The following is a 23,797-nucleotide window of genomic DNA, read 5'->3' as shown; positions in this document are numbered from 1 at the left end:
GAAAGTTGTTCAATATTTCAACTGCTGTCACTACTTTCATACTAACTGACACTTGAAGTATTTACAGTGCATGCAAGTAAACTGACATTTCTTTCCCAACACATGACAGTATAACTGCTTTCAGTGCTTACACAATTCAATTTTATTTATAATGTCAAATCCTAACAGGAGTTATCTCAGGACACTTTACAGATAGAGTAGGTCTAGACCACACTATAATTTACAGAGACCCAACAATATCCCCCAGGAGCAAGCATTTGGTGGGACAGTGGAGAAGAAAAACTTCCTTTAAAGTGCTCATATTTTGGCTTTTTTCCCTTTCCTTTGTGTTATATATCTTTTTGTGTGCACGTTATAGGTTTATAAAGTGAAAAAGCCCAAAGTCCACCCCAAAGAGACTTACCATCTCCAACAGAAAACACTGTTCTCAAACTGCTCCAAACAGCTCTATTGTAGTCCAGCCTTTACTTCAGAGACAAATGTGGTCACTTTGGAACACGTTATAATGCTCACCTAGCTGCTAGCGTGGCACACCCTCATTCTCTGCTTCTGACTGGCTAGTAGTCCTTACCTAGGTACTGAGCATGTGCAATTTTTTCATTTTTGTTTTCAACTTTACTTTATCAAACCTTCAACAAGTTATTTACAAAACAAAATGCATCTTAAAAAACAGACCAATGAATAAATAAATACTTGTAAAGATCAATCATTTACATCAACTTCTGAGGGGGAAAAAAAGTGAGAAAAAAAAATCCGTTCCATTCTAAACAAACAGCGCAGTTTACATGCTTCGTCCTTGTTGTATTATTCTAAACAGATTTCTGCAGTTCAAACAACTCTGAATTGTAGTTGAGAACGTCAGTTATAACGGCCCACGTATTAAAAAATTGTCGGGTTGCAACGTGCTCGGGCTCTGGCAGGTTCGGGCTTGATTTTTTGGGCCGATCTAAGCTCTACTGCAGCTCCTCTTTTCACCCTCTGTGTTGAGCTCTCTGTTTCAGCTACAGAGTGAGGCATCTCACTTCTGTTCCATCTTTGTTGGGAGTCGCACAGCGCAGTACCTAGGTAAGGACTACTAGCTAGTCAGAAGCAGAGTATGAGGGTGTGCCACGCTAGCAGCTAGGCGAGCATTATACTTGACATATACGTATACGACAAACGTGTCACTTTGTAACACGTTTGTCTCTGAAGTAAAGGCTGGACTACAATAGAGCTGTTTGGAGCAGTTTGTGAACAGTGTTTTCTGTTGGAGATGGTAAGTCGCTTTGGGGTGGACTTTGGGCTTTTTCACTTTGTAAGCCAGTATCAGGAGTACTGTTCTCTCCTTCAACAACATTTCCCACATTGTGAAAACTCCACAGTACAGAACAGAGGCAAAGACTGGAACTGGAACTGGAACTAAGTGAGCCAGTGGTCTCCTAAGAAAGGGTCTAAAAAAGAGGAGGTCCACACACAAAAAAAGTGGACACTAGATTATTTCTTACAAGCGTCCTCCCTCTTTAAGAAATGCTTGGCAAGAGCCACTTCCACTTTTTAAGCCTACCTTCTCGTTTTCCTAAAGCATTCTCCCAGTTCTTTTACTCACCTAAAACACTCCCGAGTAATTTATACGTACTTTCTTAGCCCCTTCTGATTGAAGTAAATTATCTTGCAACTTTTTCCTGGTGAAGATTTTTTTTTTGGACTCAAACACGGTCTCACAAGCTGCTCTTGTTGCTCTTGCTTTAAATGGAGAACTTCTTTCCCGAGTCCTTGGTCTCAACCCAATCCTCACATCGACTGGTCAACAAGGTGATAAGTCGGAGTGTTTTACACATCTGCTGTCCGTCCCTCCGCCTGCAGAGGTCATTGTAGCTCCATCTGTCTCTGAACCTCCAGACCTGTCCTCATCACCTCGGTGCTGTGTTCAGTGAACATCACGTGGCCACCTTCTCCCAGCGGGATCATTTATAAAACTGTGCGTAGGATCCTTACTATAAGTGTACGTACGCCCAAAAGCCCAAAATGGCGTACGCCAAAAACAATTCAGATTTATAAAACCGTGTGTACGTACATCTGTAAGCAATGTTCCCTTTATAAATCAGAGATTACCTACAAGTGTGCATACGTGGATCAGCCTCTTATCCCGACCTGTACACGTCCATTTTTAACCATAAATAGTCACTGCAAAGCACCTCGTGAATGCTGATCAGTATGTTAATGACACTGGCAGTCACCGAATCGTGCCGAATCATGACGACTGGCGGAGAAAAAGCAAAAAACCTCTCAGACACTGGTGAATTGCTGCCAATTGAATTATAATTTCGGCCTGTTGTCGCACAGTGTAGGGAAACCTAATCTATAGACTACCTTTATTAATAATATCTTCCAAAACGGCAGGCATTACGGCACTTGGGGACAGCTTCGATATACCAGACCTATATGATAAGATTTAACAAAACGATACTGTATATTATATCCAAACACCCCTTAGTGATAAAAGGTGAAGAACTTAGCTGCCATTTCCCTCTGAAAACAGCCAGTGGCCCCCAGAGTGGCAAGTACCTGTATTTGGACCAGGATGGCACGGTTCCGGCACGTTGCCCTCTCTACTGGATCCAATTCAGTACCTAGATCCAAGAGCGCAGCTTTATGGAATTTAAATCAGCATATTAGCCAGTCATCATCATGGTCCCTGAAGCCTTTTTCTCTCCTGATTCTTCTAAAGGGGGTTAGTCCTCCTGCAGGGCCAGCAGTGCCATCATGCAGCATTACGCACGGGGGGTCACCGCAGCATTAATATGTTTACAATTAGAGTGATTGTAGACACCTTGCCAAAATCACAGCATCAACTAGTGGTATTCCCCCCCACCCCAAGATACAATTTGAAGACGAAAGTCTAATAGGCAAACACACTTTTCTTCATGCACGTTTTTTCACGAACAGTATTAAAGTGCGGACCGATAACGAGGACATTAAGGGTAACGATTGCGCGAGAGCTTAACGGCTGTATTTCCAGACTTTGACATTTGATGATATGCGCACAGTATTAAAGACAGATATTTAGTTATTTACACTGTGTTCTGCCGTTATCTAATGCTAGGGTATTTAAATGCTATCCTGTATTCCATGGAGTCAGGCCGTCTCATCCTCCTGCACTCCGTAGCGGACAATGTGACGGTGAGACAGCGGCGATTAAATATTAACGAGTTTTGATTTAAGATTTGATTTGTATTTTACAAGGTGTTTATGGAAGTATCACTCAGTACAATCGCAAATAACACTGCTGGATTTAATCTTCATGGTAACGTGGATGATATGGAGTGAAGAAATGTGCGTGAGGCATAATACTTGAAAATATTAAGAGTAATCGTTATTCCCACATGTACTTTCTGCAGTCTGACTTCAATTCACCACCTCACCATCTGCGTCGCCAATTCCTATGGTCTCCAAAATGTGCGTACGCATGGGTCAGAGTTTGCGTGGAGGACCGCACATTCTCCTGTCAAGTTTGTTTTTTATAAATCACAACCTTGGCGTGGGAAGTGGCGTACGCACATTTTCAGCCCCGTTTTGTGCGTACGCCACGTTTATAAATGAGACCCCAGGACTGTGACCAGATCACACTGGAATATGATAATCACATTTAAAAAATAATGTGAACAGCCAAACAAAGTAATATCATCTGGACAATAAATCTGAACGCAGCACAGATGTGCCCGGTGGAAAATGGCTGCAACACTCGCCGCAGATATAATTAAATATACCATTTCAAGTAAATAAATAAAAGACATAACTAAGCCTTGGTAACCATTTGGAGGTTATTTTCCTCTCAAGCTGTGTTCAATGTCTTTGGAAAAGTCAGAAATTCTACTTTCTAGTGATACAAAGTATGTCATAGCAGACCAGAAATGATCCCAGATCTTTCGATCACAACTTGCTCTTATGTTTATGGAGTTTATAACTGTACAACTTAAATATATGTAATAAGATAACATAGATCGCAAAAGACCAGTTTTAGCAGGGCAATCTAGCAAAGATATGCCAGCGTCCCCCCGCCGCCTACATTCCGCAACTGCAGCAGACGTCCCTTGGTTCCCGGCACCGTGATGCCACTGGCCCCTGTCGTATACTCCCAGCAACAGCAGCAGCTCACTCTAGCAGTGCCATCTACTCCCAGCAACTGCAGCCTCTCTTCTCCTGGGGCTCCTGGGACCAGGATGCTGTTTAGTGCTTTGTAAACCAACAGTAATGTTTTTGAAATCACTTCTCCGAGAGACAGGGAGCCAGTGTAAAGAGCTCAGAACTGGAGTGATGTGATCCACTTTCTTCATTTTAACCCTCTGGAGACGAGAGCTCTGCCGCCGCAGCTTAGCAAAAGATCACTATTAAGTCAGGCCTCCTATCTGTCGAACATCTTAATTACAGTTTGGTTTAACTTCAGTGGGTTAGGGTTAGGGTTCAGTGATATGGAATGCTCTGCCATCTCAGATTCTAAATTTTACACCTGCATAATTCAAGCAAGCTGTTATGATTTTTTTGCATATGTGCAAACAAACAATATATATGCATATACATAAACATATATGCACATATATACAGCCTTTCTATACATTAGGGGTGTCATAATTTAAAATCGAAAATCAATTGAAATGAGTCCCCAACTCCAATCATCAAAAACCAATGGTACAGCCCTCAGAGGTGAAGAAAATGGAGGGGAAAAAAAAATCTATTTCAATTGCGATCTCAAAATGGAAAGTCCAATCGAACAGTGGATCAGCATACATATGGTAGATACATTACATACGATAATTTACTTTGGCGCCATACATCTTTGCCACAGAAAATTCCATATTAACGTGGAGAAACGCAAAGGAGATTTTGGGGAGAATGTCGAAGACTCCCAAAGCAATGGCAGCATTCTTTTGCGGCCGTTAGAAAGAAAGGTTTCTGGAGTGAGATGAGCTCGGTGTAAAAAGTTGAGGTGGATCTGCTGAGGATTGGGATTTCTGGAGGTATCAGCAATACATTTCTAAATGTTATCCCAGTCCAGTGGCTCATTTTTCATCAGAGCAAAACAGAGGTTTGCAGGACTATACAGAAAACGGGCAGTTTTGATGCTAATCCCTTTGCTTGACCTTGTGTATTCAAAAGAGAATGCAGATGGTGCGTTTCCATCGGTTCATCCCATGGTACACTACACTGTATGCTTTAAGCGATGATCTAAGTTGAAGATATAGAATAAAATGATAGCCCAGGTCAAGTCACAGGTAACACATATCAAATGGCCTCAGACCATTTTCACTTAAGATATCTGCCAGTTCCGAGATAATTTAACAGAGCCACCGTCGGGAGCGTCCGGAGCTGCCCAAGACGATTGTGATATTTTTTTTTAAAGAAATGCCAATAACCCAGTGTTTTTTCCTCCTATCCCAGAATGCATCTGTGTGGTGTGACCTTACTCCACAGCACTGTGGAGATATAGCTGGCAATGTGAGACTAGGGAGCGCAGGGACCGAGTGGCCCACTGCAGCCGCTGGCTAGTTAGCTTCCAATAATGCCTGAGCTGGAATGACCTAAAAACATTAAACTTGGCCCAATAACTGAAAATAATGTGTAAATGCTTCTCAAGAAATAGGACTCCAACCGACCACATGGTGTCGCTGTAATTGTAGCCCCCAAAATATCGTATTTGGGAAGGCCACGCCCCTCACACTGTAAGTCCGATTGATCTTTTTTTTAAAGTACGAGTTAAAACAAGCAAAGATATAGCAGACGTGTCCTTAAAGAGCTGAACATTTGATATTCTAATCTTTTCTCTAGCTGAAAGTATGTACAAAATAATATAATCCAATCCATTGGATCAATGCCAAAACTTACCGTCACTGTCCTAGCTCCATAGCCGACACGTTTCGGAATAGAGTCAAACTACAACAATGAAAACATAAAAAGCAGCAGTTTACTTCAAAGCTATTTATTTACATTGTTTTTGTTCTCTACCTGTAAGAAAGTCACTGAAATACTAGTAACTAAAATGTTTAAATATACACACACTGTAAAAGAATCACCTATTTGACCACAAAATAGATATTGTACAGAGTCACAGAAAGGAAAGTTAATAGAAAAAGTACACACACACACACACACACACACACACAAATTAGAAAACAAAAAAACATTCTTACTTATCCCTGGTGGCGTTTGGCCATGCAGATAGTTTTACCTACTGACTTCGAAGACGCAGAGTCTCTCATATACATTTTCATGGGGACAAATGGGGATATACTGTATGTATGCTGATGACAAGGTCAAATTGGGCCTACAATTTGCAGTACAAGATCCAAAGCTTGTTCAATTTGTATGAGCAAAAACCAAGCACTGGCACTGTGGCTGTGGTTGCTAGTCAGTTCCATTAGTCTAGTAAAATGTGTTGACTGCCCGGAGCCTTTCATGACAACTAATAATTAAGAAGTAAAAAAACAAATACAAAGAAGTAATTCACTGCCGAGTTTCAAGACACCAACATGGGGTGCTACAGCACTGTCAGCGGGGTATAGTGGACCAATACAACTATACAGTTTAAAATTGTATTCCGGTTTATTACAACTTAAATTTTCATACTTTTGTTCATCATTTTTCTACCAGTTTGCACTCACTAAGTTAATAGGGGAGACGTGGGAGCATGATTACAATTTTCCACCAATATCCACCTGGCGCGCTATCGGCGGGTTTAACACGATGACGATAGAGAAGAGGCCAAGCGGCTTCTTGTTTATGTCCGACGTGGCGGCCACCGAAGCGTGGCGGCCACCGAAGCGTGGCAACCCGTTGATGCCGCGGTCGCCGCTACGTCCCCCGGATCGTTGGGTCTGATTGGTTGAAGGACTATCCAATGGCGTACAGAGTCATTTGAACTATGGCCCGTTGATCACGCCTCACGTGCAGTAGAAAATACAGAGTAGACTCCCCGGACTAATGTTCAATCTTAGAAGATTGAGCTTGGTCTGGTGATAGCCAGACTAAATTATTCCTCATTCTACAGTAAACTACAGTAAGCACAGTGGGTCAAATCTGAAGCAGGAAGTGGGTCTGTAAGCTGTGATAGGTTTAAAACCGACAGTTTGAGTCGTAACTTTGCTGTTCGCCTTCTTTTTCCTCTTCCAAATAAGTTTGAATAAACTGGAGTTTAGTTTTCTAACCTACTTCTTTTGAGTGATGTGGCTGTGTTCCCAGAGCTCAGCTATTAACTTGGTGAGTACAAGGTTGACATTGGTATGGGCAAAATAAAAAAAAAAAAAGCTTAAATAAACCGGAATTATCATTTTTACCGTTTAATGTCCTCGTAGAATATATTTTTACAGCACAGAGAAAGCGAGCACAAAATATGATTTACTCAAAAACTAAATATCCGTTCATTCGGTGTACGGTGTGCATTCTCTGTAGGGATGGGCTAATAGACATGCTTTATCTTAATTATAGAAAGATATTTCAAAAATCCCTGGAATTAAGTACTCAAATAATCCACTGAAGCAGCGTTCAATTCAGTGGAAACCGAGCAGCTCTGTTCAAGGAAATCACAGATGTGAAATTCTAGGTTGTGGTTTTCATCTTGGGAAGAGTTTGTCATATGTTCACATATAAAATGTTGAGGATGTATTTCAGCTTCCATAAAAAAAAAAAAAAACAACTTCAAATTCATATACAAATCTGTACAAGGTTCCTCATCTTTCCACTGCGGTCAGTGTTGCGTTCCCAGCAGTCCTTTGTTGTCAGAACAGGTACTTTCGACACGAGTCTGATCCGCACCGACACTCCACTCGAATCCGCTTCTTCGGAGAGCTGGGGAGCCCCGCAAGACTGAAACTGGAGTCCATTTTGGTGCTTTCTGTGTCGACTGGGTCGACTGGGAGCAAAACAGAAGTTGAGTTGGAGAGTGCTCGGTTGATATGCGGCAATGTTAGTCTCTGGAGACTGGTCTGTAATTATTGATGACTGAAGGATCTAGATTGTGGTTTTTCAAAGTGATTGGATCTCGGCTTGTTTAACAGATTGGGGAACACGGCTGGTTTCCAGGGAGCTATTGAAGGGACTTGTACAATTTCATGTGACAAAAATGTATTGATTGATTGATATACATTTACAGAGCAGCCAATAGGAACACGCTCTCTCTCTCCCTCTCTCTGAAATGACCGGTGATTGGCCAAAGTCGCCCATCACGGACTAGATTTTCTAAAGCCTGAGAACAGAGCCAAGAGGAGGCGCAGAAGTCTAGTTTTCTCGCAGACCATGTGAATCACAATATGCTGAAAGGCTATTACCGAATTCCTGCTTAAAAACACCACACATAAACTGCCCACAACAGCTTGAACATTAGTTGAGCTATTTACAGATTGTTGGAGACCAAAGAAAGTACATTTTTAGTAATCAAATTATTCAAGTTACTCGAAGAATCGTTTCAGCCCTAGTTAACATCATTTAATATTGTATGTGGCGTTTTCTTTTGCGGGGTGCAAATGTTCCATCAAAACAAGTTCCTTCCTGAGACTATTTAGCAGAGCCACCGCCCAAGACCATTGCGATTGGTTTAAAGAAATGCAAACAACCCAGAGCGTTTTTTTTTCCTCCTATCCCAGAATGTATTTGTGGTGTAGCCGGACCTTACTCCACAGCGCACATGAGACTAGTATCGGCTTGATATCCAATATCAGCATCAGTGCATCCCTACTTAGGATCAGCTTGGGGCATCTCTACCTTCAATTGCTACGTTATTGGTGAGACCTGCTTGTTAACTGACCACAGTAAGAAGAGCTGGATATCATTACTAATTTACATGTGTGTCTAGTCACATGCCAACTCTTTGAGACTTCTGATTACACAGAGCTAGATTCTGAACTGTATCCCTCCGACTGTCCTTTAAAGCTTGTTTAAGACCGGCTAGTGTTAAATCGAGACTACGTTCGCTTAATCAAAGACACTTACTTTGCATTTTGTAGTCAAAGGTGAGCTCTTCCCCCGCCCGAATAGCCCGTGTTGAAAATAGAGCAATTCTTGGGAGTCTCTCGTCAATGTTGTCGATGAACACATTATATACCTGCAGGTTGGGGTTACACTGCAAAAAAAAAAGAAACAACTTGTGTCAGGAGCTTCTCAGACTGTGTATGCGCTAAGAAAGGGAGGAGCCACGCACACAACGCAAATTCCACGGTCAACAAGTCGCTGGATGTCAACGGCTTTAGTTTTAATATGGTGCTGCAGAGACACCTACGGATCCTTTTCAAGACAACCCGATACATTCCAAATACTCTCCAATATGATGTATCCACACATAATCACTCAATTAAAAACACAGGAAAGTGGCAATGGTAAGTTCTGGCATTGACTTGACTTTTATTATCTTAATTATTGATTTATTGACCGTTTTAAAAACAACCTCAGAACACCCTAATGTTATATACAATACGACAGCAGGAAAAAAAAAAAAAAAAAAAAAGCTGCGAGATGCACACCGGTGTACACGGTGTGCCATTTATTCTCGACAGCGTGTAGACACTCACGCTGTGGTTGACAAAGTGGGAGATGTTGCCATGGTGAGCTGCATCCACTGTGTACACGTCCTCCACGTAGTCCAGGTCAAACAGGTACGTAGAGCCCTGGCGGTCGTACACATGACCCCTCCTCTCTGCTTCATCCGTTGTGATGATCTGGGGGAGACGAGACAGGACAATACTGGAACCAAAGCCCGAACCGTTTTTTGAACGCAACACAAAAATAACAAACTCAAATAGCCACGGCAGATATTTACTGGACGTATCGATATCGGCACACACACACACAAAAGCTTAGCCACAAAACATTTGATCAATTCTCAAAAAAGGAACGTTGAGCACCATCGATATAGAGAAACAAAGTGCATCAGCACTGCCCAAACATGGACGCTGAGTGACTAGAAAACAGAAACCCCTGTCCAGTCTCATAGGAGAGCCTTGCTCCTCCTGTTATTTTGTCTCGTTTAGTCACGTTGTTATTGTTATTATTTTGCAGCGTTTCTGTTCCCCGTGTTCACTTCAGGCTGCATCAGGTCGCACTGCGAGACGCAGGCGACGTTACTTCCTCAAGCCCCGTCGCGGCGTTATTTCATTTAGAAGATGCAGCGGCGAGTGAGACGAGCGTAAACGACAACAAACAAAATTATGTCTAACACGGAGAAAGGGACCGTGGCCGGCCAGCCGGAGCTCGTCTTTGGGAGAAAAAGAATAAAAACGGCATTTGGAAAAAACTTTCATTGCATAGAAGTGGAAAAGAAAACGGCATGTGTTGTGGAAAAAGATGGGGAGAAACGCGGCCACAAACAAAATCACAGGAAAAAAAACACCACGAACCTTTAGAGACATCTCAAGCCATTCCGTACTGAAATTGAGGCAAGTCAAGACATTAACGTAACGTTACTTTCTATTTTAGAAAGCTCATGCCAACTCATGAGGCTGTAGTTAATGGGTCTCGTTTTAACGTTAGCCACTGGAGCTGAAAACGACTGAGACAAACGTGTGTGTGTGTGTTTGACTGTGTGAGAGAGTGTGTGGGTTCGTAGTTCCTACCTGACTACCTGATTAGTGTGTACTAAGCATCCCTTGTTGGACAACATTTTGGTTTTGTCTATACTACTAGGTACTTATACTATATTGACTGGATTAAATAGAATTGCATTACTAAAAAGAGACTAAAATACAATTTTCATTGAAACGGTACTTTAAAAAACTAATGCAGATTCTTTTGTTCATGAAAATAAATGACAGTTTTGAGTTCATAGTGTGGTCAGTTTCAGAATTTATCCATTTGACAATATTATCCTAATTTTTATTTCTATACTTGTGTAAGCTATTGCAGTCAATGGAAATAGAGCATCTTTAAGTGTGATTTATGGTTGTGCGGAGGCTCCACGCAGAGCTTTCTCCGTAGCCTACGTAAGTGGCCTGAAGTTCATACTTGTGCATTGGTGTGTGCGTCAATCTCCATTAGGAGGATAGCAGGGCCGACGTGTGTGTGTGTGTGTGTGTGTGTGGTAGAGAGAGTGGCGGTGATTACCTTCAGAGCGAGTAGCGACTCCAGAGTCATAGTGGGAGAAACAAAGTGTCTCCCCCGTTCTTTCTAAAATTCGGCTGATATTCTTGCTTTTCTTCTGTGAGTAACTACGAGCGGCAGCTCCTGGACACTTACAAATCACTAGACTATACACCGTTTTGTAGATAAAGTAGGCTAGTGCCGTATTTCAACATTTGTATGACCTCCTCAGTGCTGCGTGAGCGTGGCCTACCAATAGCGCAAGCCTATACTGCAGTGACTGGAAACATAGTACTTAGCTGAAGCTAATTAGCAGCACGATGCCTTCATTCTCCGTGGATGAATAGCACAAACTTCTACAGAAGATTGCCGCTCTGGAAACCCACAGTGAATGGACCAAATGGGAATGACATAATAAAATACTGCACTTTCATTTCAAGTGGAAAAACTAATACTTCCATTAGGCACTGACATGGTTCAGGCTACTGTTTAAATATTGATGGCCTAAGCTTAGTCTATAGTGTGGCCAGTTGTATATAAAAAATAACAAAGCTGCAGTTTTTGTTTGCACTAATTAGAAATGTTTTAGTAAAGTTTGGACAGTGAAGTGTTCATATTCCTTGTGATTTTAGTAAGACATTTTGTTAAGGCAAACAGCAAATGTTTTTTTTCCCAAATAAATAAATGAAAATGTTGAAATTGGCAAAGGGAGGCTTTGTACCAAAAACGTACTTAACTGAACCGAAAACAGTGACCCCAAAACCGTTATGCACCAAACACGGTGAAAACAAAGTTAGTTAAGGACGGCGACTCACTTAAATGTCACTAACGTAGACTCACTGTATTCTGGACACTTTCGACGCAGTAAGCACAGTAAAAAGTCCCATGAGATATCAATGTGTGAAAAGATTAGCCTGATTGGTTTACATGTCTCTGTCTTACACACATACTAAAGTGTGATTGACACATTTTGGGCAAATCATTTGGAAGAAATCTTGAAAGAACTGTCAGTAGACGTGGTGTCCGGATTGCCGAGAGGGCTAACGGTATACCAGACGGCTGGGAATTTCACATCGGACAAAAGGCCTCTGTAAATGTGTCTATCCCCTTCAAAAAGTCTAAATATTGGCAAAAAATAACTCCCAATATTCTATGAGGCCTTAAGAACGTTTCTGGGCGCCTGGGTAGCTCACCTGGTAGAGCGCGCACCCATATACAGAGGCTCAGTCCTCGGCGCAGTGACCGGGGGTTCTGACCTGCGGCCCTTTGCTGCATGTCATTCCCCCCCCCCCCCCCCTCTCTCTCTCTCCCCTTTCATGTCTGCAGCTGGCCAGGTCTTACCTCTCCCACGTACTCCATGATGAATGTGTTCTTCTTGATATGCTGTAGCGTGCGCACACCCCACCCCCGGCCGTTCTCCGTCTTAAAGATGCACAGGTCGAACTGGATGCCCTTCTGCACCACTCGGTTAGGACAATCGAGGCTACAGCTGCATCGGGAGTTACACTCATAAATGGGCTGCCCTGGCCGGATCCGGACCTGCCCCCTGTCGTTGTAGGCCATGCGGTGCAGGGAGGCCCCAGGGCAGCAGCCGCTTATCGGCTCCTCTAAACAGTCCTTGCACTCGCAGCCCACGGCCATCTCGTCTAACACGATGCCCTGGCCTACTTTGTAGTTGTTGATGTAGGTGAAGTTTTTTGGAGGGCCCTCAAAGTCCACTTCGTTGAGGACAAAAATGCGCCCCGGGTGGTTGCGCGTCTGGTTCAAATGGGCCTCCCAGCGCTGCAAACTCTGACGGAGTTTGGCTTTTTGGACCAGGTACGAGGCAACTTCCTTATCCAGTCTTTTAGGGGTGCAGCGTCTCTTGTGGCGCCTCAGCTCCTGTTCCAGGTCCCGGTGGAACTGCTTCATCAGTTTGGGGCATTTGAGGTTCCTCTTGGGCTCCCAGGTGTTATCAGACTCTGGAAAGCCCCTCCACTTCACCAGGTACAACTCCTCCTCCTGAAACGCACAACAACGTCAGTGAGGGGCAAAGATTGGATTCTTTCTCATTTTTAATCTGTGCATTCTTTTCTACATCAACACAAACAGATTTTTTGACAACACACTGTTTGTATCGGACAAAGTTATTCCTAATGTAGAAACTTCATTCAATATCAAAATATCTAGCTCAATCAGCACATGCCCACTTGTACTTTTATCATTGATACCTTTCATACTTTCCAAAATATTCATGTTTTAGGGAGATTTTCCCTGTTCACATGCATTGACGGAATGTTGAACAAATTCATGCATTTGTAAATGCCATCTACTCATTCATACATTCACGTAGAAACTCTATACACGTTCCACATCTGTCATACATTCTTTTTAAAGTGGCCATATTATGCTCATTTTCAGGTTCATAATTGTAATTTGAGATTGTATCAGAATAGGTTAGCCCCCTAGACCCCTCGTCTCGGCTAGTGACGTAGAAAGCCGTGCAGCTTTTGACCAGCTCACCCAGAGACTGAAGGCAGGACACATTCAGAAACCGTATCTCACTCTAAACATCATGGATGTTTTTTTTTTTCAAAGTTTGTATGCGCGTGGAAGCACCAGAGACACAAAATAACACCCCAAATCCCAGAAAGAGATTTTTTTCATAATATGGGCACCTTAAAATATCACCCATCATTAAAGCTATAGTATGTAGTTTCTTCCCCATGAGGATTTCTGAGTAATGACAAAAAAAAACTGTCGGGCGCGTCCACGTGATACAAGCCTTCCGTGATCCTGCGCATCCTGGCCACGACACTGCTGCCTTCGCTCACTCTTTGTAAACTTCCAATGTCGGTGATTGTCATCATGAAACAATATTGGGTATTTTGTTTTTTTTTTAAACTTGATAACTTTTGTGGTGCTGTTCCTGTATACATGTTATTGTTCTTAAATTTTGCAACAAAGCTAATTTGCCACAATGTTATGAAGAGGAGAAGACATTTTATTTAAAGTAAAGTTTTTTTTTTATAAAAACAACCATCTGGTAACAAGTGCGTTTCTTCTTTGTGTTCGTATTGCAGTAACGTCAATATTCCCCATCCATGTTTAACATTACTGGGCTACGTTAAGCGTTCATTTTCAAATGATTGTATAATTTCCGACAGCATTTGAATGCAGCACCGTGGAAGCTTACTTTGCAGTTAGCTAGTTATTTTTAGCGCACCCTGCGGCCCCTCCACTCCCAGCCTCTAGAAACTACAAACAGCTGTTGCTGCAGCTGCAGCTGGGTTCGACCACAGCAACTAGAACCCAGCCAGATCGGAGCAGCTATCCGGTGGAGGCGGAGGCACCGTGACGTACGCCAATATTACTAGCTCACTTTGTATTACTCTAGTGTATGAATTGTGCTATTTAAATAAGCATCAGTCTAAACTTCAGAATTATACAGTGGTTCTTGCTGTAATAACAGAAGGAAAACTGGATTGACCGGCTGATACATTCATATTTTTACCTTGTGCTGATTAGTTTAATCAGTTCGTACAAGAATTTTATGGGGAAAAAAAATTAAAAAAAATAGGACAGGATGCGCTCAACTAACGTAGATACTTAGAAAGCTTTGAAGGCTGGGTGCTGGATCCTAAAAGTAAATAGTCATAAATAAAGCTACTAGGACAGCACTCCAATTTGATAGTTTATTGCCACACAGATGTTTTGGGCAGTGTGTGCACAGGGGACACACCGGTAACGCTAACGGAGGTGTAACGTTACGAATGGCCGCCGTTCTGACTCGGGTGCGTGGGTCTGCCGTTTCCCTAACGGTTCAGTAAACTGCCGTTGCCGTCCTTAGCACCGGAGTTAAGTGCTGACCGAGTCTGGATTGCTGTAATGCTAGTGTCTGGCTGCTAGCTGGCTGGGGGCTGACTGTGGATGTGTCTCATCCCGGCTGAAGCCTTGCAGCGCCGGGAGAGTGAGGCAGACAGACAGGGGTGTGCTAGCTGGCTAAATTACCATTAGATTAGTCGTCTATCTGTACAGTTAACGTTACTGATGAATTCGTGGGTTGGCCCAGAGTTGTTAACCGTGGTCAAAACGATCATACTAAATACAACTTGAGTGTCGAACGATGCCGTAATCTTATGTTACCCGCCAACGTTATAGACCAAGCGTTAGCATTAGCTACTTGTCCACCAGCACCTTTATAGTAGGCTAACCTTAAAGCAACACCAAAAGCACTTTTCCTCTTCGGTCCCCCTACGGGTTGGAAGCGGAATTGTCCATTACTGTACTGTATGTATCCATTACCATTATTCTTAGGTCTCATTCGAACGAGTTTGAAAGTATAACTCAACCTCCCCCCCATTGAATCGTGGGTCAAAAATCGTAATACACACTGAATTGTGGGTTTGGTGTATGGTTACAGCCCTATCCACAACTAGCACATCAATCCCAACGGAGGGAGCCACAACCAGTCCAGATCAGGGTTAGTAAACACAAACTAAAACATTAATAAGCAGTGAAAAATAAGTTTGGTATCCAAAACTGAATAAAACTAAAACCAAACTAAAACTACGGCTGGGCGATACGGAGAAAATCAAATATCACAATATTTTTTACCAAATACCTCGATATCGATACAGAGACGATATTGTAGTGTTGACTATTAGTGCTTTCACAAAATATTTACACAATGAGATTTTTGATAAATCCTCATCAGTAATGTGAATATAATGACTAAGTGGGTAAAGGCAAATAATAGAACAATTAAAACACAAAACGGTCATGATGGAAATAAAACAGGCTAAAATAGAATAATATACAAGAACAAAAGTTGAATAATTAATAGGTTGTAGGGACTGGTTTGGGAGGAGAGAGGGAGGGGTTTTATTTTTGTTTTTGTCAGTGTAAAATATTCTAAATAAATAACAATGTTCTAAGTAAATAGGTTTGGAATTATTTTTTACAACTGAAATATTTTTTTTGTAATTACAGAGGGAAAGTACCGAAAAAAGTACTGTTGGGTACCGGAACCGAATTCCAGGTACTGGTATCGGTAGTGGTATTGGTTCAGATGCGAAAGGTACCCAACCCTAACCACTGGTTAATAATCCATCAATTGAAACCTACTGTCAGTTGAGTGGAAAGAGATTATTAGAGATTAAGAGAAAAAAACTTTGCCCTTTAACCTTTTAGAGTCCGAGAGGAAAGCTCTAGCAGAGTTGATGAATAACGAGTACAGTGCAGATAAGGGGCCATTGTGCTACTACAAATGGTAGTCGTAGTAGTTCACGTTGTCCAAGAACGAGCTACAACTAATGTTAACATAAGTACTTTGCCTCGGTGGATGTCGATTTTAAAGTCATGTTAAAACTATTTCCCCGTCCCCTGTCATGTCACTCTTATGTGGATACCTTCAAGTAAAGTGTAACCAAATTATCTTCAACATTGGGGCTCAACAGTGGCTCCGAATTATGCTAATTCATTTATGGGGAAATTTGAGTTAAATGTCATTTAACACAGTGTTTCTGTGACTTCCTGTTCAGCCTGAAGGCTGCTGGAAACGGCTGGAAACTGTCCGACTTGACAGCGGCTTTTTGTTACCGGCCCCGGCTGCTTACGCCCGCTCTTGTCCACAGACAGGGCGCAGTTCATCTCCAACGAGCCTACTGATGTGCTAGTTGTGAATGATTTACTCCACCTTTGCAGTATGGTTGTATAATTAAATCCACCTGTGTGTGGAGTATTGGTTGCAATTGCCCGAAACGGCCGATGTGTGGCAATAAACTATCAAATTGGGAGTGCTGTCCTAGTAGCTTTTATTTACAAGGATTTCAATTAAACAGTGGCCTGGAGCTACAGTGTCCAGCACATATGTAAATGTATAGTGCACACAGGGTATGTAATGCAAACTTCTGAACACTAGCAATGTAGCAGATGAACAGAGATGTTAGTCATGTGTTATAATAATACCGATAGTTTACCTTGGTCTTCTTGTAGTCGCAGAGGAATTCCACTTCATACTCATTGGGATTGGTCCTGTTCACCCCCAGCTGTTCACAGTGGAGTCCTTCTCTGCGACAGAGGGCTTCCAGCTCATCCCAGGACATCTTCCAAGGCACGCTGCAATCTGACACAGCAATTCCCTTTAACTCACGTAGTGGAAAATGCACTGAGGCTACACCAAACTCCACTTAAAAGTCAGTCAATTTAAACTGGCACTGCTCATTGGTAGAGGTGCTTAGCAATATCGCTGACTATTAACGTTCTGGATGCATGGGATAATTAATTCGGCATACATAACTCGGTGAAGAGCGTTTTATCTCAATAAAATATTGTTTTTTAATCTGAAAAACCCCGCTTTTTACCGCCAAACACGACAGCCGCAGTTGAGGATGATAGATACCAAGTCAAAAGCACGTTAAAAGCAGAACCTTTACTGAACTACTAGCTAAGTGGTGCAGTCTCTACGTTAACAGTTGTTTAAATCGACTAACGTTAGAACACGTTTGGCTCTCTTATGTTCAACTTTACTTTTTCATATGTGACGCTTCCTGATGAACACAAAAGCAATAACGTTACCTCGTGTTTTTAAAAGAAAGACGAAGAAACCGAAGCCGGAACCAGTCTTATGGATTAGAATCGTCGCACACATAACATAACCCATCACGGAAACATCAAATATTAGCCAAAAACACATTTAATTCCATTTAAACGTGGACGTGGCGCTGCATGGCGCGTGAAGCATATCGACAACAGTTTTAACCACTAAACCACGCAGGCTGCGCCTACAATGCAGAGCGCTAAACTAATTCCTGTAACGTTATGCTTTCTAAAATAGATATAGCCTATTTCTAGGCCAAGTTAAAGTCAATCTGAATTCACAAGCGGATCATTTCCCCACAAAAGGCTACATTAAACTGCAAGAATCGTTCACGTTACTTCGGACAACTAACTTCCTCGTCACAATAATGTACAATCCCACTGCTCTCGTTCGTGTTATGTGAACTCGAGGACAGGCAAAGCGTGCATATTTAAGGTTTTTTAAAGTTGTACGCTTAGTCTTGAGCAAATAACAAAAGTTATTAAACATAAAATGGCAAATAAAATCATACGTAGTCCTTATGAGTTACCTTTCAAATTTTCCGCCATGATTTCCACACAGCCGCCAAAATAGAAGAAGCTACATTGGTGGGGAGGATCCTGCTGCAGGGTAGACAGTAGCGGCTGCTGATTGGATGAGCGTAATCTATCAGCCCTCTCATTGGTTCAAATGTCGTCAGGAGGGTTTGACAAGAAGCGAATTTGAGTCCCGCCCTACTGTGCCTTACTCTGCCTCTGATTGGCTTACGCTGGCTAACCCTACCCAATCACACTACGCATGCCTAAAACTAACCAATCCAACCAACAAAGGCAACGAGTACTACTAGCCATTAAGAAGCAGAGTAGGGCGGGTCAAGCCTTCGCCATCCTTTTTTTATGGAACAATAAAGAAACAGAAATAAAATTGAAATAAAATACAGGTACCATTTTATTTCTAAACACATGTCTCAACAGAAATCGAGACTCATCAGACCAGGCAATATTTTTCCAGTCTTCAACTGTCCAATTTTGATGAGCTTGTGCAAATTGTAGCCTCATTTTCCTATTTTTAGTGGAGATGAGTGGTAACCGGTGGGGTCTTCTGCTGGTGTAGTCCATCCGCCTCAAGGTTGTGTGTGTTGTGGCTTCACAAATGCTTGGCTGCATACCTCGGTAGTAACGAGTCAAAGTTGATCTTCTATCAGCTTGAATCACTCGGCCCATTCTCCTCTGAACTCTAGCATCAACAAGGCATTTCCGCCCCCCAGGACTTTCAGCATACTGGATGTTTTTCCTTTTTCAGACCATTCTTTGTAAACCCTAGAAATGGTTGTGCATGAAAATCCCAGTAACTGAGCAGATGATGTGAAATACTCAGACCAGCCTGTCTGGCACCAACAACCATGCCACACTCAAAGTTGCTTAGATCATCTTTCTTTCCCATTCTGACATTCAGTTTGGAGTTCAGGAGATTGTCTCGACCAGGACCACACCCCTAAATGCATGCCATGTGATTGGTTGATGAGATAATTGCATTAACGAGAAATTTAACAGGTGTTCCTAATAATCCTTTAGGTGAGTATATTTGTTTGCAGTCCTGCTGGACTCCATCTTTCTCAGTGAATAGAAAAAACAACTTAAAGTCATTTATAAACCAGTTAAAGGATGGTTTACTATTTCTCCACTTGCTACAGTGAAGATGATATTTACCCAAAAGTAAAATATGTATACTGTCAGAAACAGATGTATTTAAACTATCCATAAAAAAAAGAGAATGTGAGAGATATCAAAAGTTGGAATGCCATTATCTTCAGTAATAACCAATTTCTTATATCACACCAAAATCTTTTGGGACAAATGAAATTAAAAAATACGTGTTCTAAGGTTTCGAATTTAAGGTTTTTATTAAGAAATGCAGCTGTCGGATTTGATTTCAAATGAGTTTCTGTAACTTTTGGTGAAATGGATTTATTTAATATGATTGTTCTCATCCATTGTAGTAAGTGGAGATATTCTAAGCCTTTTATTGTTTGGTTTATGAACAATTTTAAATAGTTTTTTTTTCTTCACTGAAAAAAGTAGTCTAGTAAAATTGCAAGAAAGATGTATGCTGCTCCTAAATGTTGATTTTCTTTTCTCTAGCCTTTTTGCTTTTGACTCGTAATGTGATTATTTTTCTGTCATGTATAAACTGACATTTGTATTGAACCTATTCATGTATGTCTTCTTTCCCCTACAATAGTTTTGTATCTCTTGCAGACATAATGCTGCATAGATTTATGATGTATCCACATTCCACTGTAACACAAGTTGTATACTGTCAAAATGCTTTAGCTTAACCTACAGAAATATAGTTACACTCAAACTGACATATATGTCATGACTAATGAAGCTCAGTGTATGTTCATCCAGGAAGACTTCTATGCTTCACATTCCTCTCTCTCCAAACCAAGTCAGCTGCACGGTCATCAGCTGACTGGTACAAGCATTTTGTGAGAGAAAAAAAGGGGTGAATCTCAAACAAACTGCAACAGGAAATCCGGCAAATGTTTATTACTCACGAAAGTCTCCTATATAACGTATAAAAAGTCCTAAGAAATCCAAGTGGTGGAAAGTATTGAAATATACTGAAATCGGCGATGCCAGTTTCCCATTGGCGCCCATGTTAAAGCGTAACTCTCGCCAAAATGCAACCTAGGGTGTTTTTGTCAATGTACCCGAGTCAAACTTTCCTTTAAAAGCATATTTAGGACGGAAGCGCCACTTTTAAGATTGACCGTATTCTCGTTTTTCGGTCAAATGGCCTTTTGAATGGGAGTGCTAGGGTCACTTTTATGCTAGCCTCAAAATAGCTATTTTTAAAACACTAAGAAGGCTCGACACAACATGAAACTTTGCTCGAGCTATTACCAGGGGCTCTACACCTTAACTACACCGGTGCACAAGGGATATACTAAATCTGTGGCTACTTGTTTTGATATCGACTCGTTTTGACTGCCGAATTGGTAGCGGCCGGAAACAACAAGAACTATGGTGAGTTGTTCAAAACCTTTCTTTTCAGTAAACTCATGGGTGGGCCAAATTTTCTGGGCGGGCAAAGCAGAGAAAGGGGAGGTAACCTTGCTCCTTATGACTTCATAAGGAGAAGATTCCAGATCGGCTCATCTGAGCTCATCTTTCTCAAAGACACTGGGGGACCATAGGCAGGCTGGGGGAACTCATATTAATGTTAAAAAATGTTCATGCCATGGGACCTTTAATACAGACGGTAGAGTAAAGTGTGTATACCAGAGGAGGCCAGTGTTGTAGTCAAAACCACCTAAACCGAGACCGAGTCATCACTAGGACCAGACCAAACGACTGAAACATACAGTATATACCATGGGTGGCCAACCAGTTCAGCATAAAGAGCCACAAAAAACCCTGCAGCATAGCAAAAAGCCACACAACACATGCACGTCCACACTACAACAGCAACAGTGACTTCCAGGTCTGATGACAGTCATAATACATAGCAGTTTTCATAGGTTTTTTTTCTTACTTAGACTGACTCAGTGGAAAATCTGACAGTCTTTGTTATCCACAATCCTTTTCAGGTCTTGCTAGAACTCGGTTGTGCCACTCGAAGCGACTCTTTCACTCGTTTGTCACTAGAGGGGCTTTCAAACAATCTGATTCAGCAGTGAAAGGGTTAATGAGGAAGGTGATCTGTGGCAGATTTTTTTTCCTCGGGTTGCAGAATTTGTCCTCAAAAGTCTGCTGCATTATTTTTTATTTTAAAATAATTGGCAAATGTATTGGCAAGTGCATTCCATTTTTTTTGCACTTATCTGAAATGTTTCAAAAAGTAAAAAAAAAAAAAAAAACCAGCCACACAGTAAGAGCCTCAAAGGAGCAGGCAAAGAGCCGCATACGGCTCAAGAGCCACAGGTTCGCCACCCCTGGTATATACTGTACACAACTAGCTAATATGTATAGCTAATATTTGAAGAGTTTTGGCACAGAGACAGATTGATAACTTTAGCTAGCTAGCTTCGCTAGCATCACTTACACTAAGCTTACGTTCCTTTATGCTATAAGTGATATCCCCGCAGTTGTGGTCTTGAAATAAAATCCTGAGTCCTCTTCATCCGAGTCCGAGACAAGACCGAGTACAAATGTGGTCGATTCCGAGACGAGACCTTCACAAAGTGGTCTTGAGACCGGTCTGAGTACTTCAACACTGGAGGAGGCTGGTCCATACAGGGCAGGGGAATCATTACCAAATCTCAGTATCATTTATAAAAGAAAATTCTCTCTTATTTGTAAAAAGTCCATTATTAAAAAGCTTCAACAACAACAGCTGCAGGGCAATGGGAGGATGGGCTCCTTCCAATATAAGAAGAGAGAATAAAAAGAGGGAAATAAATGAATGTGACATGAAATAAAAGTCCCCTGAAATAAGCAAAAGTAAAACCTATTTATTTATGTATTTATTGAACTATATTTACTCATTTATATACATCATTTGTTTTTACATTTATTTATATATTTATTGCCTCATCATTTCTCTCATAGTATAGCCAAATAAAAGCATCAAACCACCTTCTAAAAGGCACCAGAATACAGTAAATGACATCTACTCTGTTCAAAGTTTTCTGGGAGAGGACCCCCTCCCCCCCCCACCACATTACATTGTCCTACCCACTTTGTGAAGGCTTCCTACGCCCATGAGAGTCAGAGAGGCACAAACACCAGCCTTGTGTTATCTTGCAGCTGCTCAGGCTCACTCAACTCTGGAGACACTCCGGTGAAGTATGCATGAGCCCAAGACAGGTTATGATGAAGTGTAGCCAAACTGGACATGTTGGGTTTAACCTGTGACCTAAATGTGACCGAGGTCTCTGCCCCATAGCTTGTCAAACCACAGTGACATCCTTAGAGTCCTGAAAGTTAATATCAGCCCTCACAGTAATGTGGCTCAGATCTACACCAGGGTCCTCTGCAGACCTGGGCTCCACTGGTTCTGTCCTGGCTGGCTGCTGACCTCTGGCCTGAGGGAACGCGAAACCATCTAGGGGCGCATGCTCAATCCTGCACAGGCTGTCCTCGCTGTCACTGCTGTAGCCGGGATTGGAGGCACTGACGAGGCCGCGGCGGAGCTGGCCGGGTCTGTGATGTGTCATCTGAACATCGTCTGTTTGAACAGCCTTTTCCATCTGCCAGACACTGACGGGGCCCTCCACATCCTGCAGCACGTTTGGCTCCACCTTACGGAAAGTGTGGCGGGCATATAGGCCGATGCAGAACATCTCCACAATCACACAGTAGTGGTAGATCACTGAGGTTGGACAGAGACCACAAGACACAGGGTTAGCCAATAGCCAATAGCCAATTTCTACATTAATTACATGCAGTTAACTAAAGGAGCACTTGGAGAGAGCATGCCCTATCTCGCTCGTTTAAAGTTACAACTTGAGGGGGCGTTCACCTGAATTTTTTAAACTCGGGAACACAGTCTTCCGATTATTCCAACACCACATGAATCTTGCAATGTTAACAAAAGTAAATAATAATTTGTGTATCCTCCCCGTGATTTGGATCCGCTCTTCTTCCGCCTATGCTACACCCTTCCACCAAGATTCATGAAAATTGAGCCAGTAGTTTATGCCACACTATACAAATCACAAAACATACAGTAACTTCAACTTGTATAAAGGTTCCCTCTTTAGCATTTAGCTTAGCGCAGCACCATGAAACCATAAACAATACATCCTCGTCATCCTCACTAGCTCCGTCCTTTTGTCCAAATATGGTCACTCTAGCTCCAAAATACCAAGATGCCGATGGCCAAAATGCAAACTCCTGGCTTCAAAACTGCAGTCACTGATGCCACGTCCATTATTTTTACAGTCTGTTTTTATAAATAAATTGAGGAAAATAAATTGCATTTCACAGGAATTGTATTTTATGTTTCATGTGACAAATAAATTGATTGGTTGATTGGTTGATTTAAGTTAAATTTGCATTCAGATTGCTATGAATTTGCAATTATTGGTCTCACCAGTAAAGTCTGTACCCAAAGCATACCCTCCATGAACTCTGCAGACTTGAGGAACTGGGTAGGGCCCTGGGCTTTACTGGAAGACATTAATCATCTGCCTGTCTAAGTGCAGGGAAGCCTAGATATATAGATGCAAGGTTCTCTGCCATTCTGACTGAA

General features: G+C 42.0%; 2 protein-coding genes across 4 annotated transcripts in view; both read right to left on the bottom strand.

Annotated features, from left to right (window-relative positions):
• Positions 1 to 7,190: 7,190 nt before the first annotated feature.
• On the bottom strand, positions 7,191 to 18,276 carry LOC116050881 (histone-lysine N-methyltransferase SUV39H1). 2 transcript variants are annotated; one of them, XM_031301109.2, is made up of 6 exons: positions 18,147 to 18,276; positions 16,998 to 17,143; positions 12,379 to 13,038; positions 9,534 to 9,680; positions 8,959 to 9,088; positions 7,191 to 7,882 (listed from the first exon to the last, which is right to left on the bottom strand). In XM_031301109.2, exons 1-6 carry the CDS (start codon positions 18,163 to 18,165, stop codon positions 7,749 to 7,751), a joined length of 1,236 nt encoding a protein of 411 aa, XP_031156969.1. In that variant the 5' UTR covers positions 18,166 to 18,276; the 3' UTR covers positions 7,191 to 7,748. The 2 variants fall into 2 exon arrangements, with proteins under 2 accessions (XP_031156969.1, XP_031156968.1); XM_031301108.2 differs by lacking the exon at positions 18,147 to 18,276 and adding an exon at positions 17,596 to 18,129.
• A 3,863-nt stretch (positions 18,277 to 22,139) lies between these two features.
• si:dkey-16n15.6 (organic solute transporter subunit alpha) overlaps positions 22,140 to 23,797 on the bottom strand; it is an 8,399-nt gene continuing 6,741 nt past the window's right edge. For both annotated transcript variants that reach the window (XM_031301110.2, XM_031301111.2), the window contains exon 7: positions 22,140 to 22,915. In XM_031301110.2, the coding sequence (XP_031156970.1) occupies positions 22,494 to 22,915 (422 nt within the window). In that variant the 3' untranslated portion in view covers positions 22,140 to 22,493. The remainder of the gene's footprint in view (positions 22,916 to 23,797) is intronic.

Source organism: Sander lucioperca, chromosome 12 (assembly GCF_008315115.2).
Source record: "Sander lucioperca isolate FBNREF2018 chromosome 12, SLUC_FBN_1.2, whole genome shotgun sequence".
Taxonomy (NCBI): Eukaryota; Metazoa; Chordata; class Actinopteri; order Perciformes; family Percidae; genus Sander; species Sander lucioperca.
This window is presented reverse-complemented; position numbering and strand designations above follow the sequence as displayed.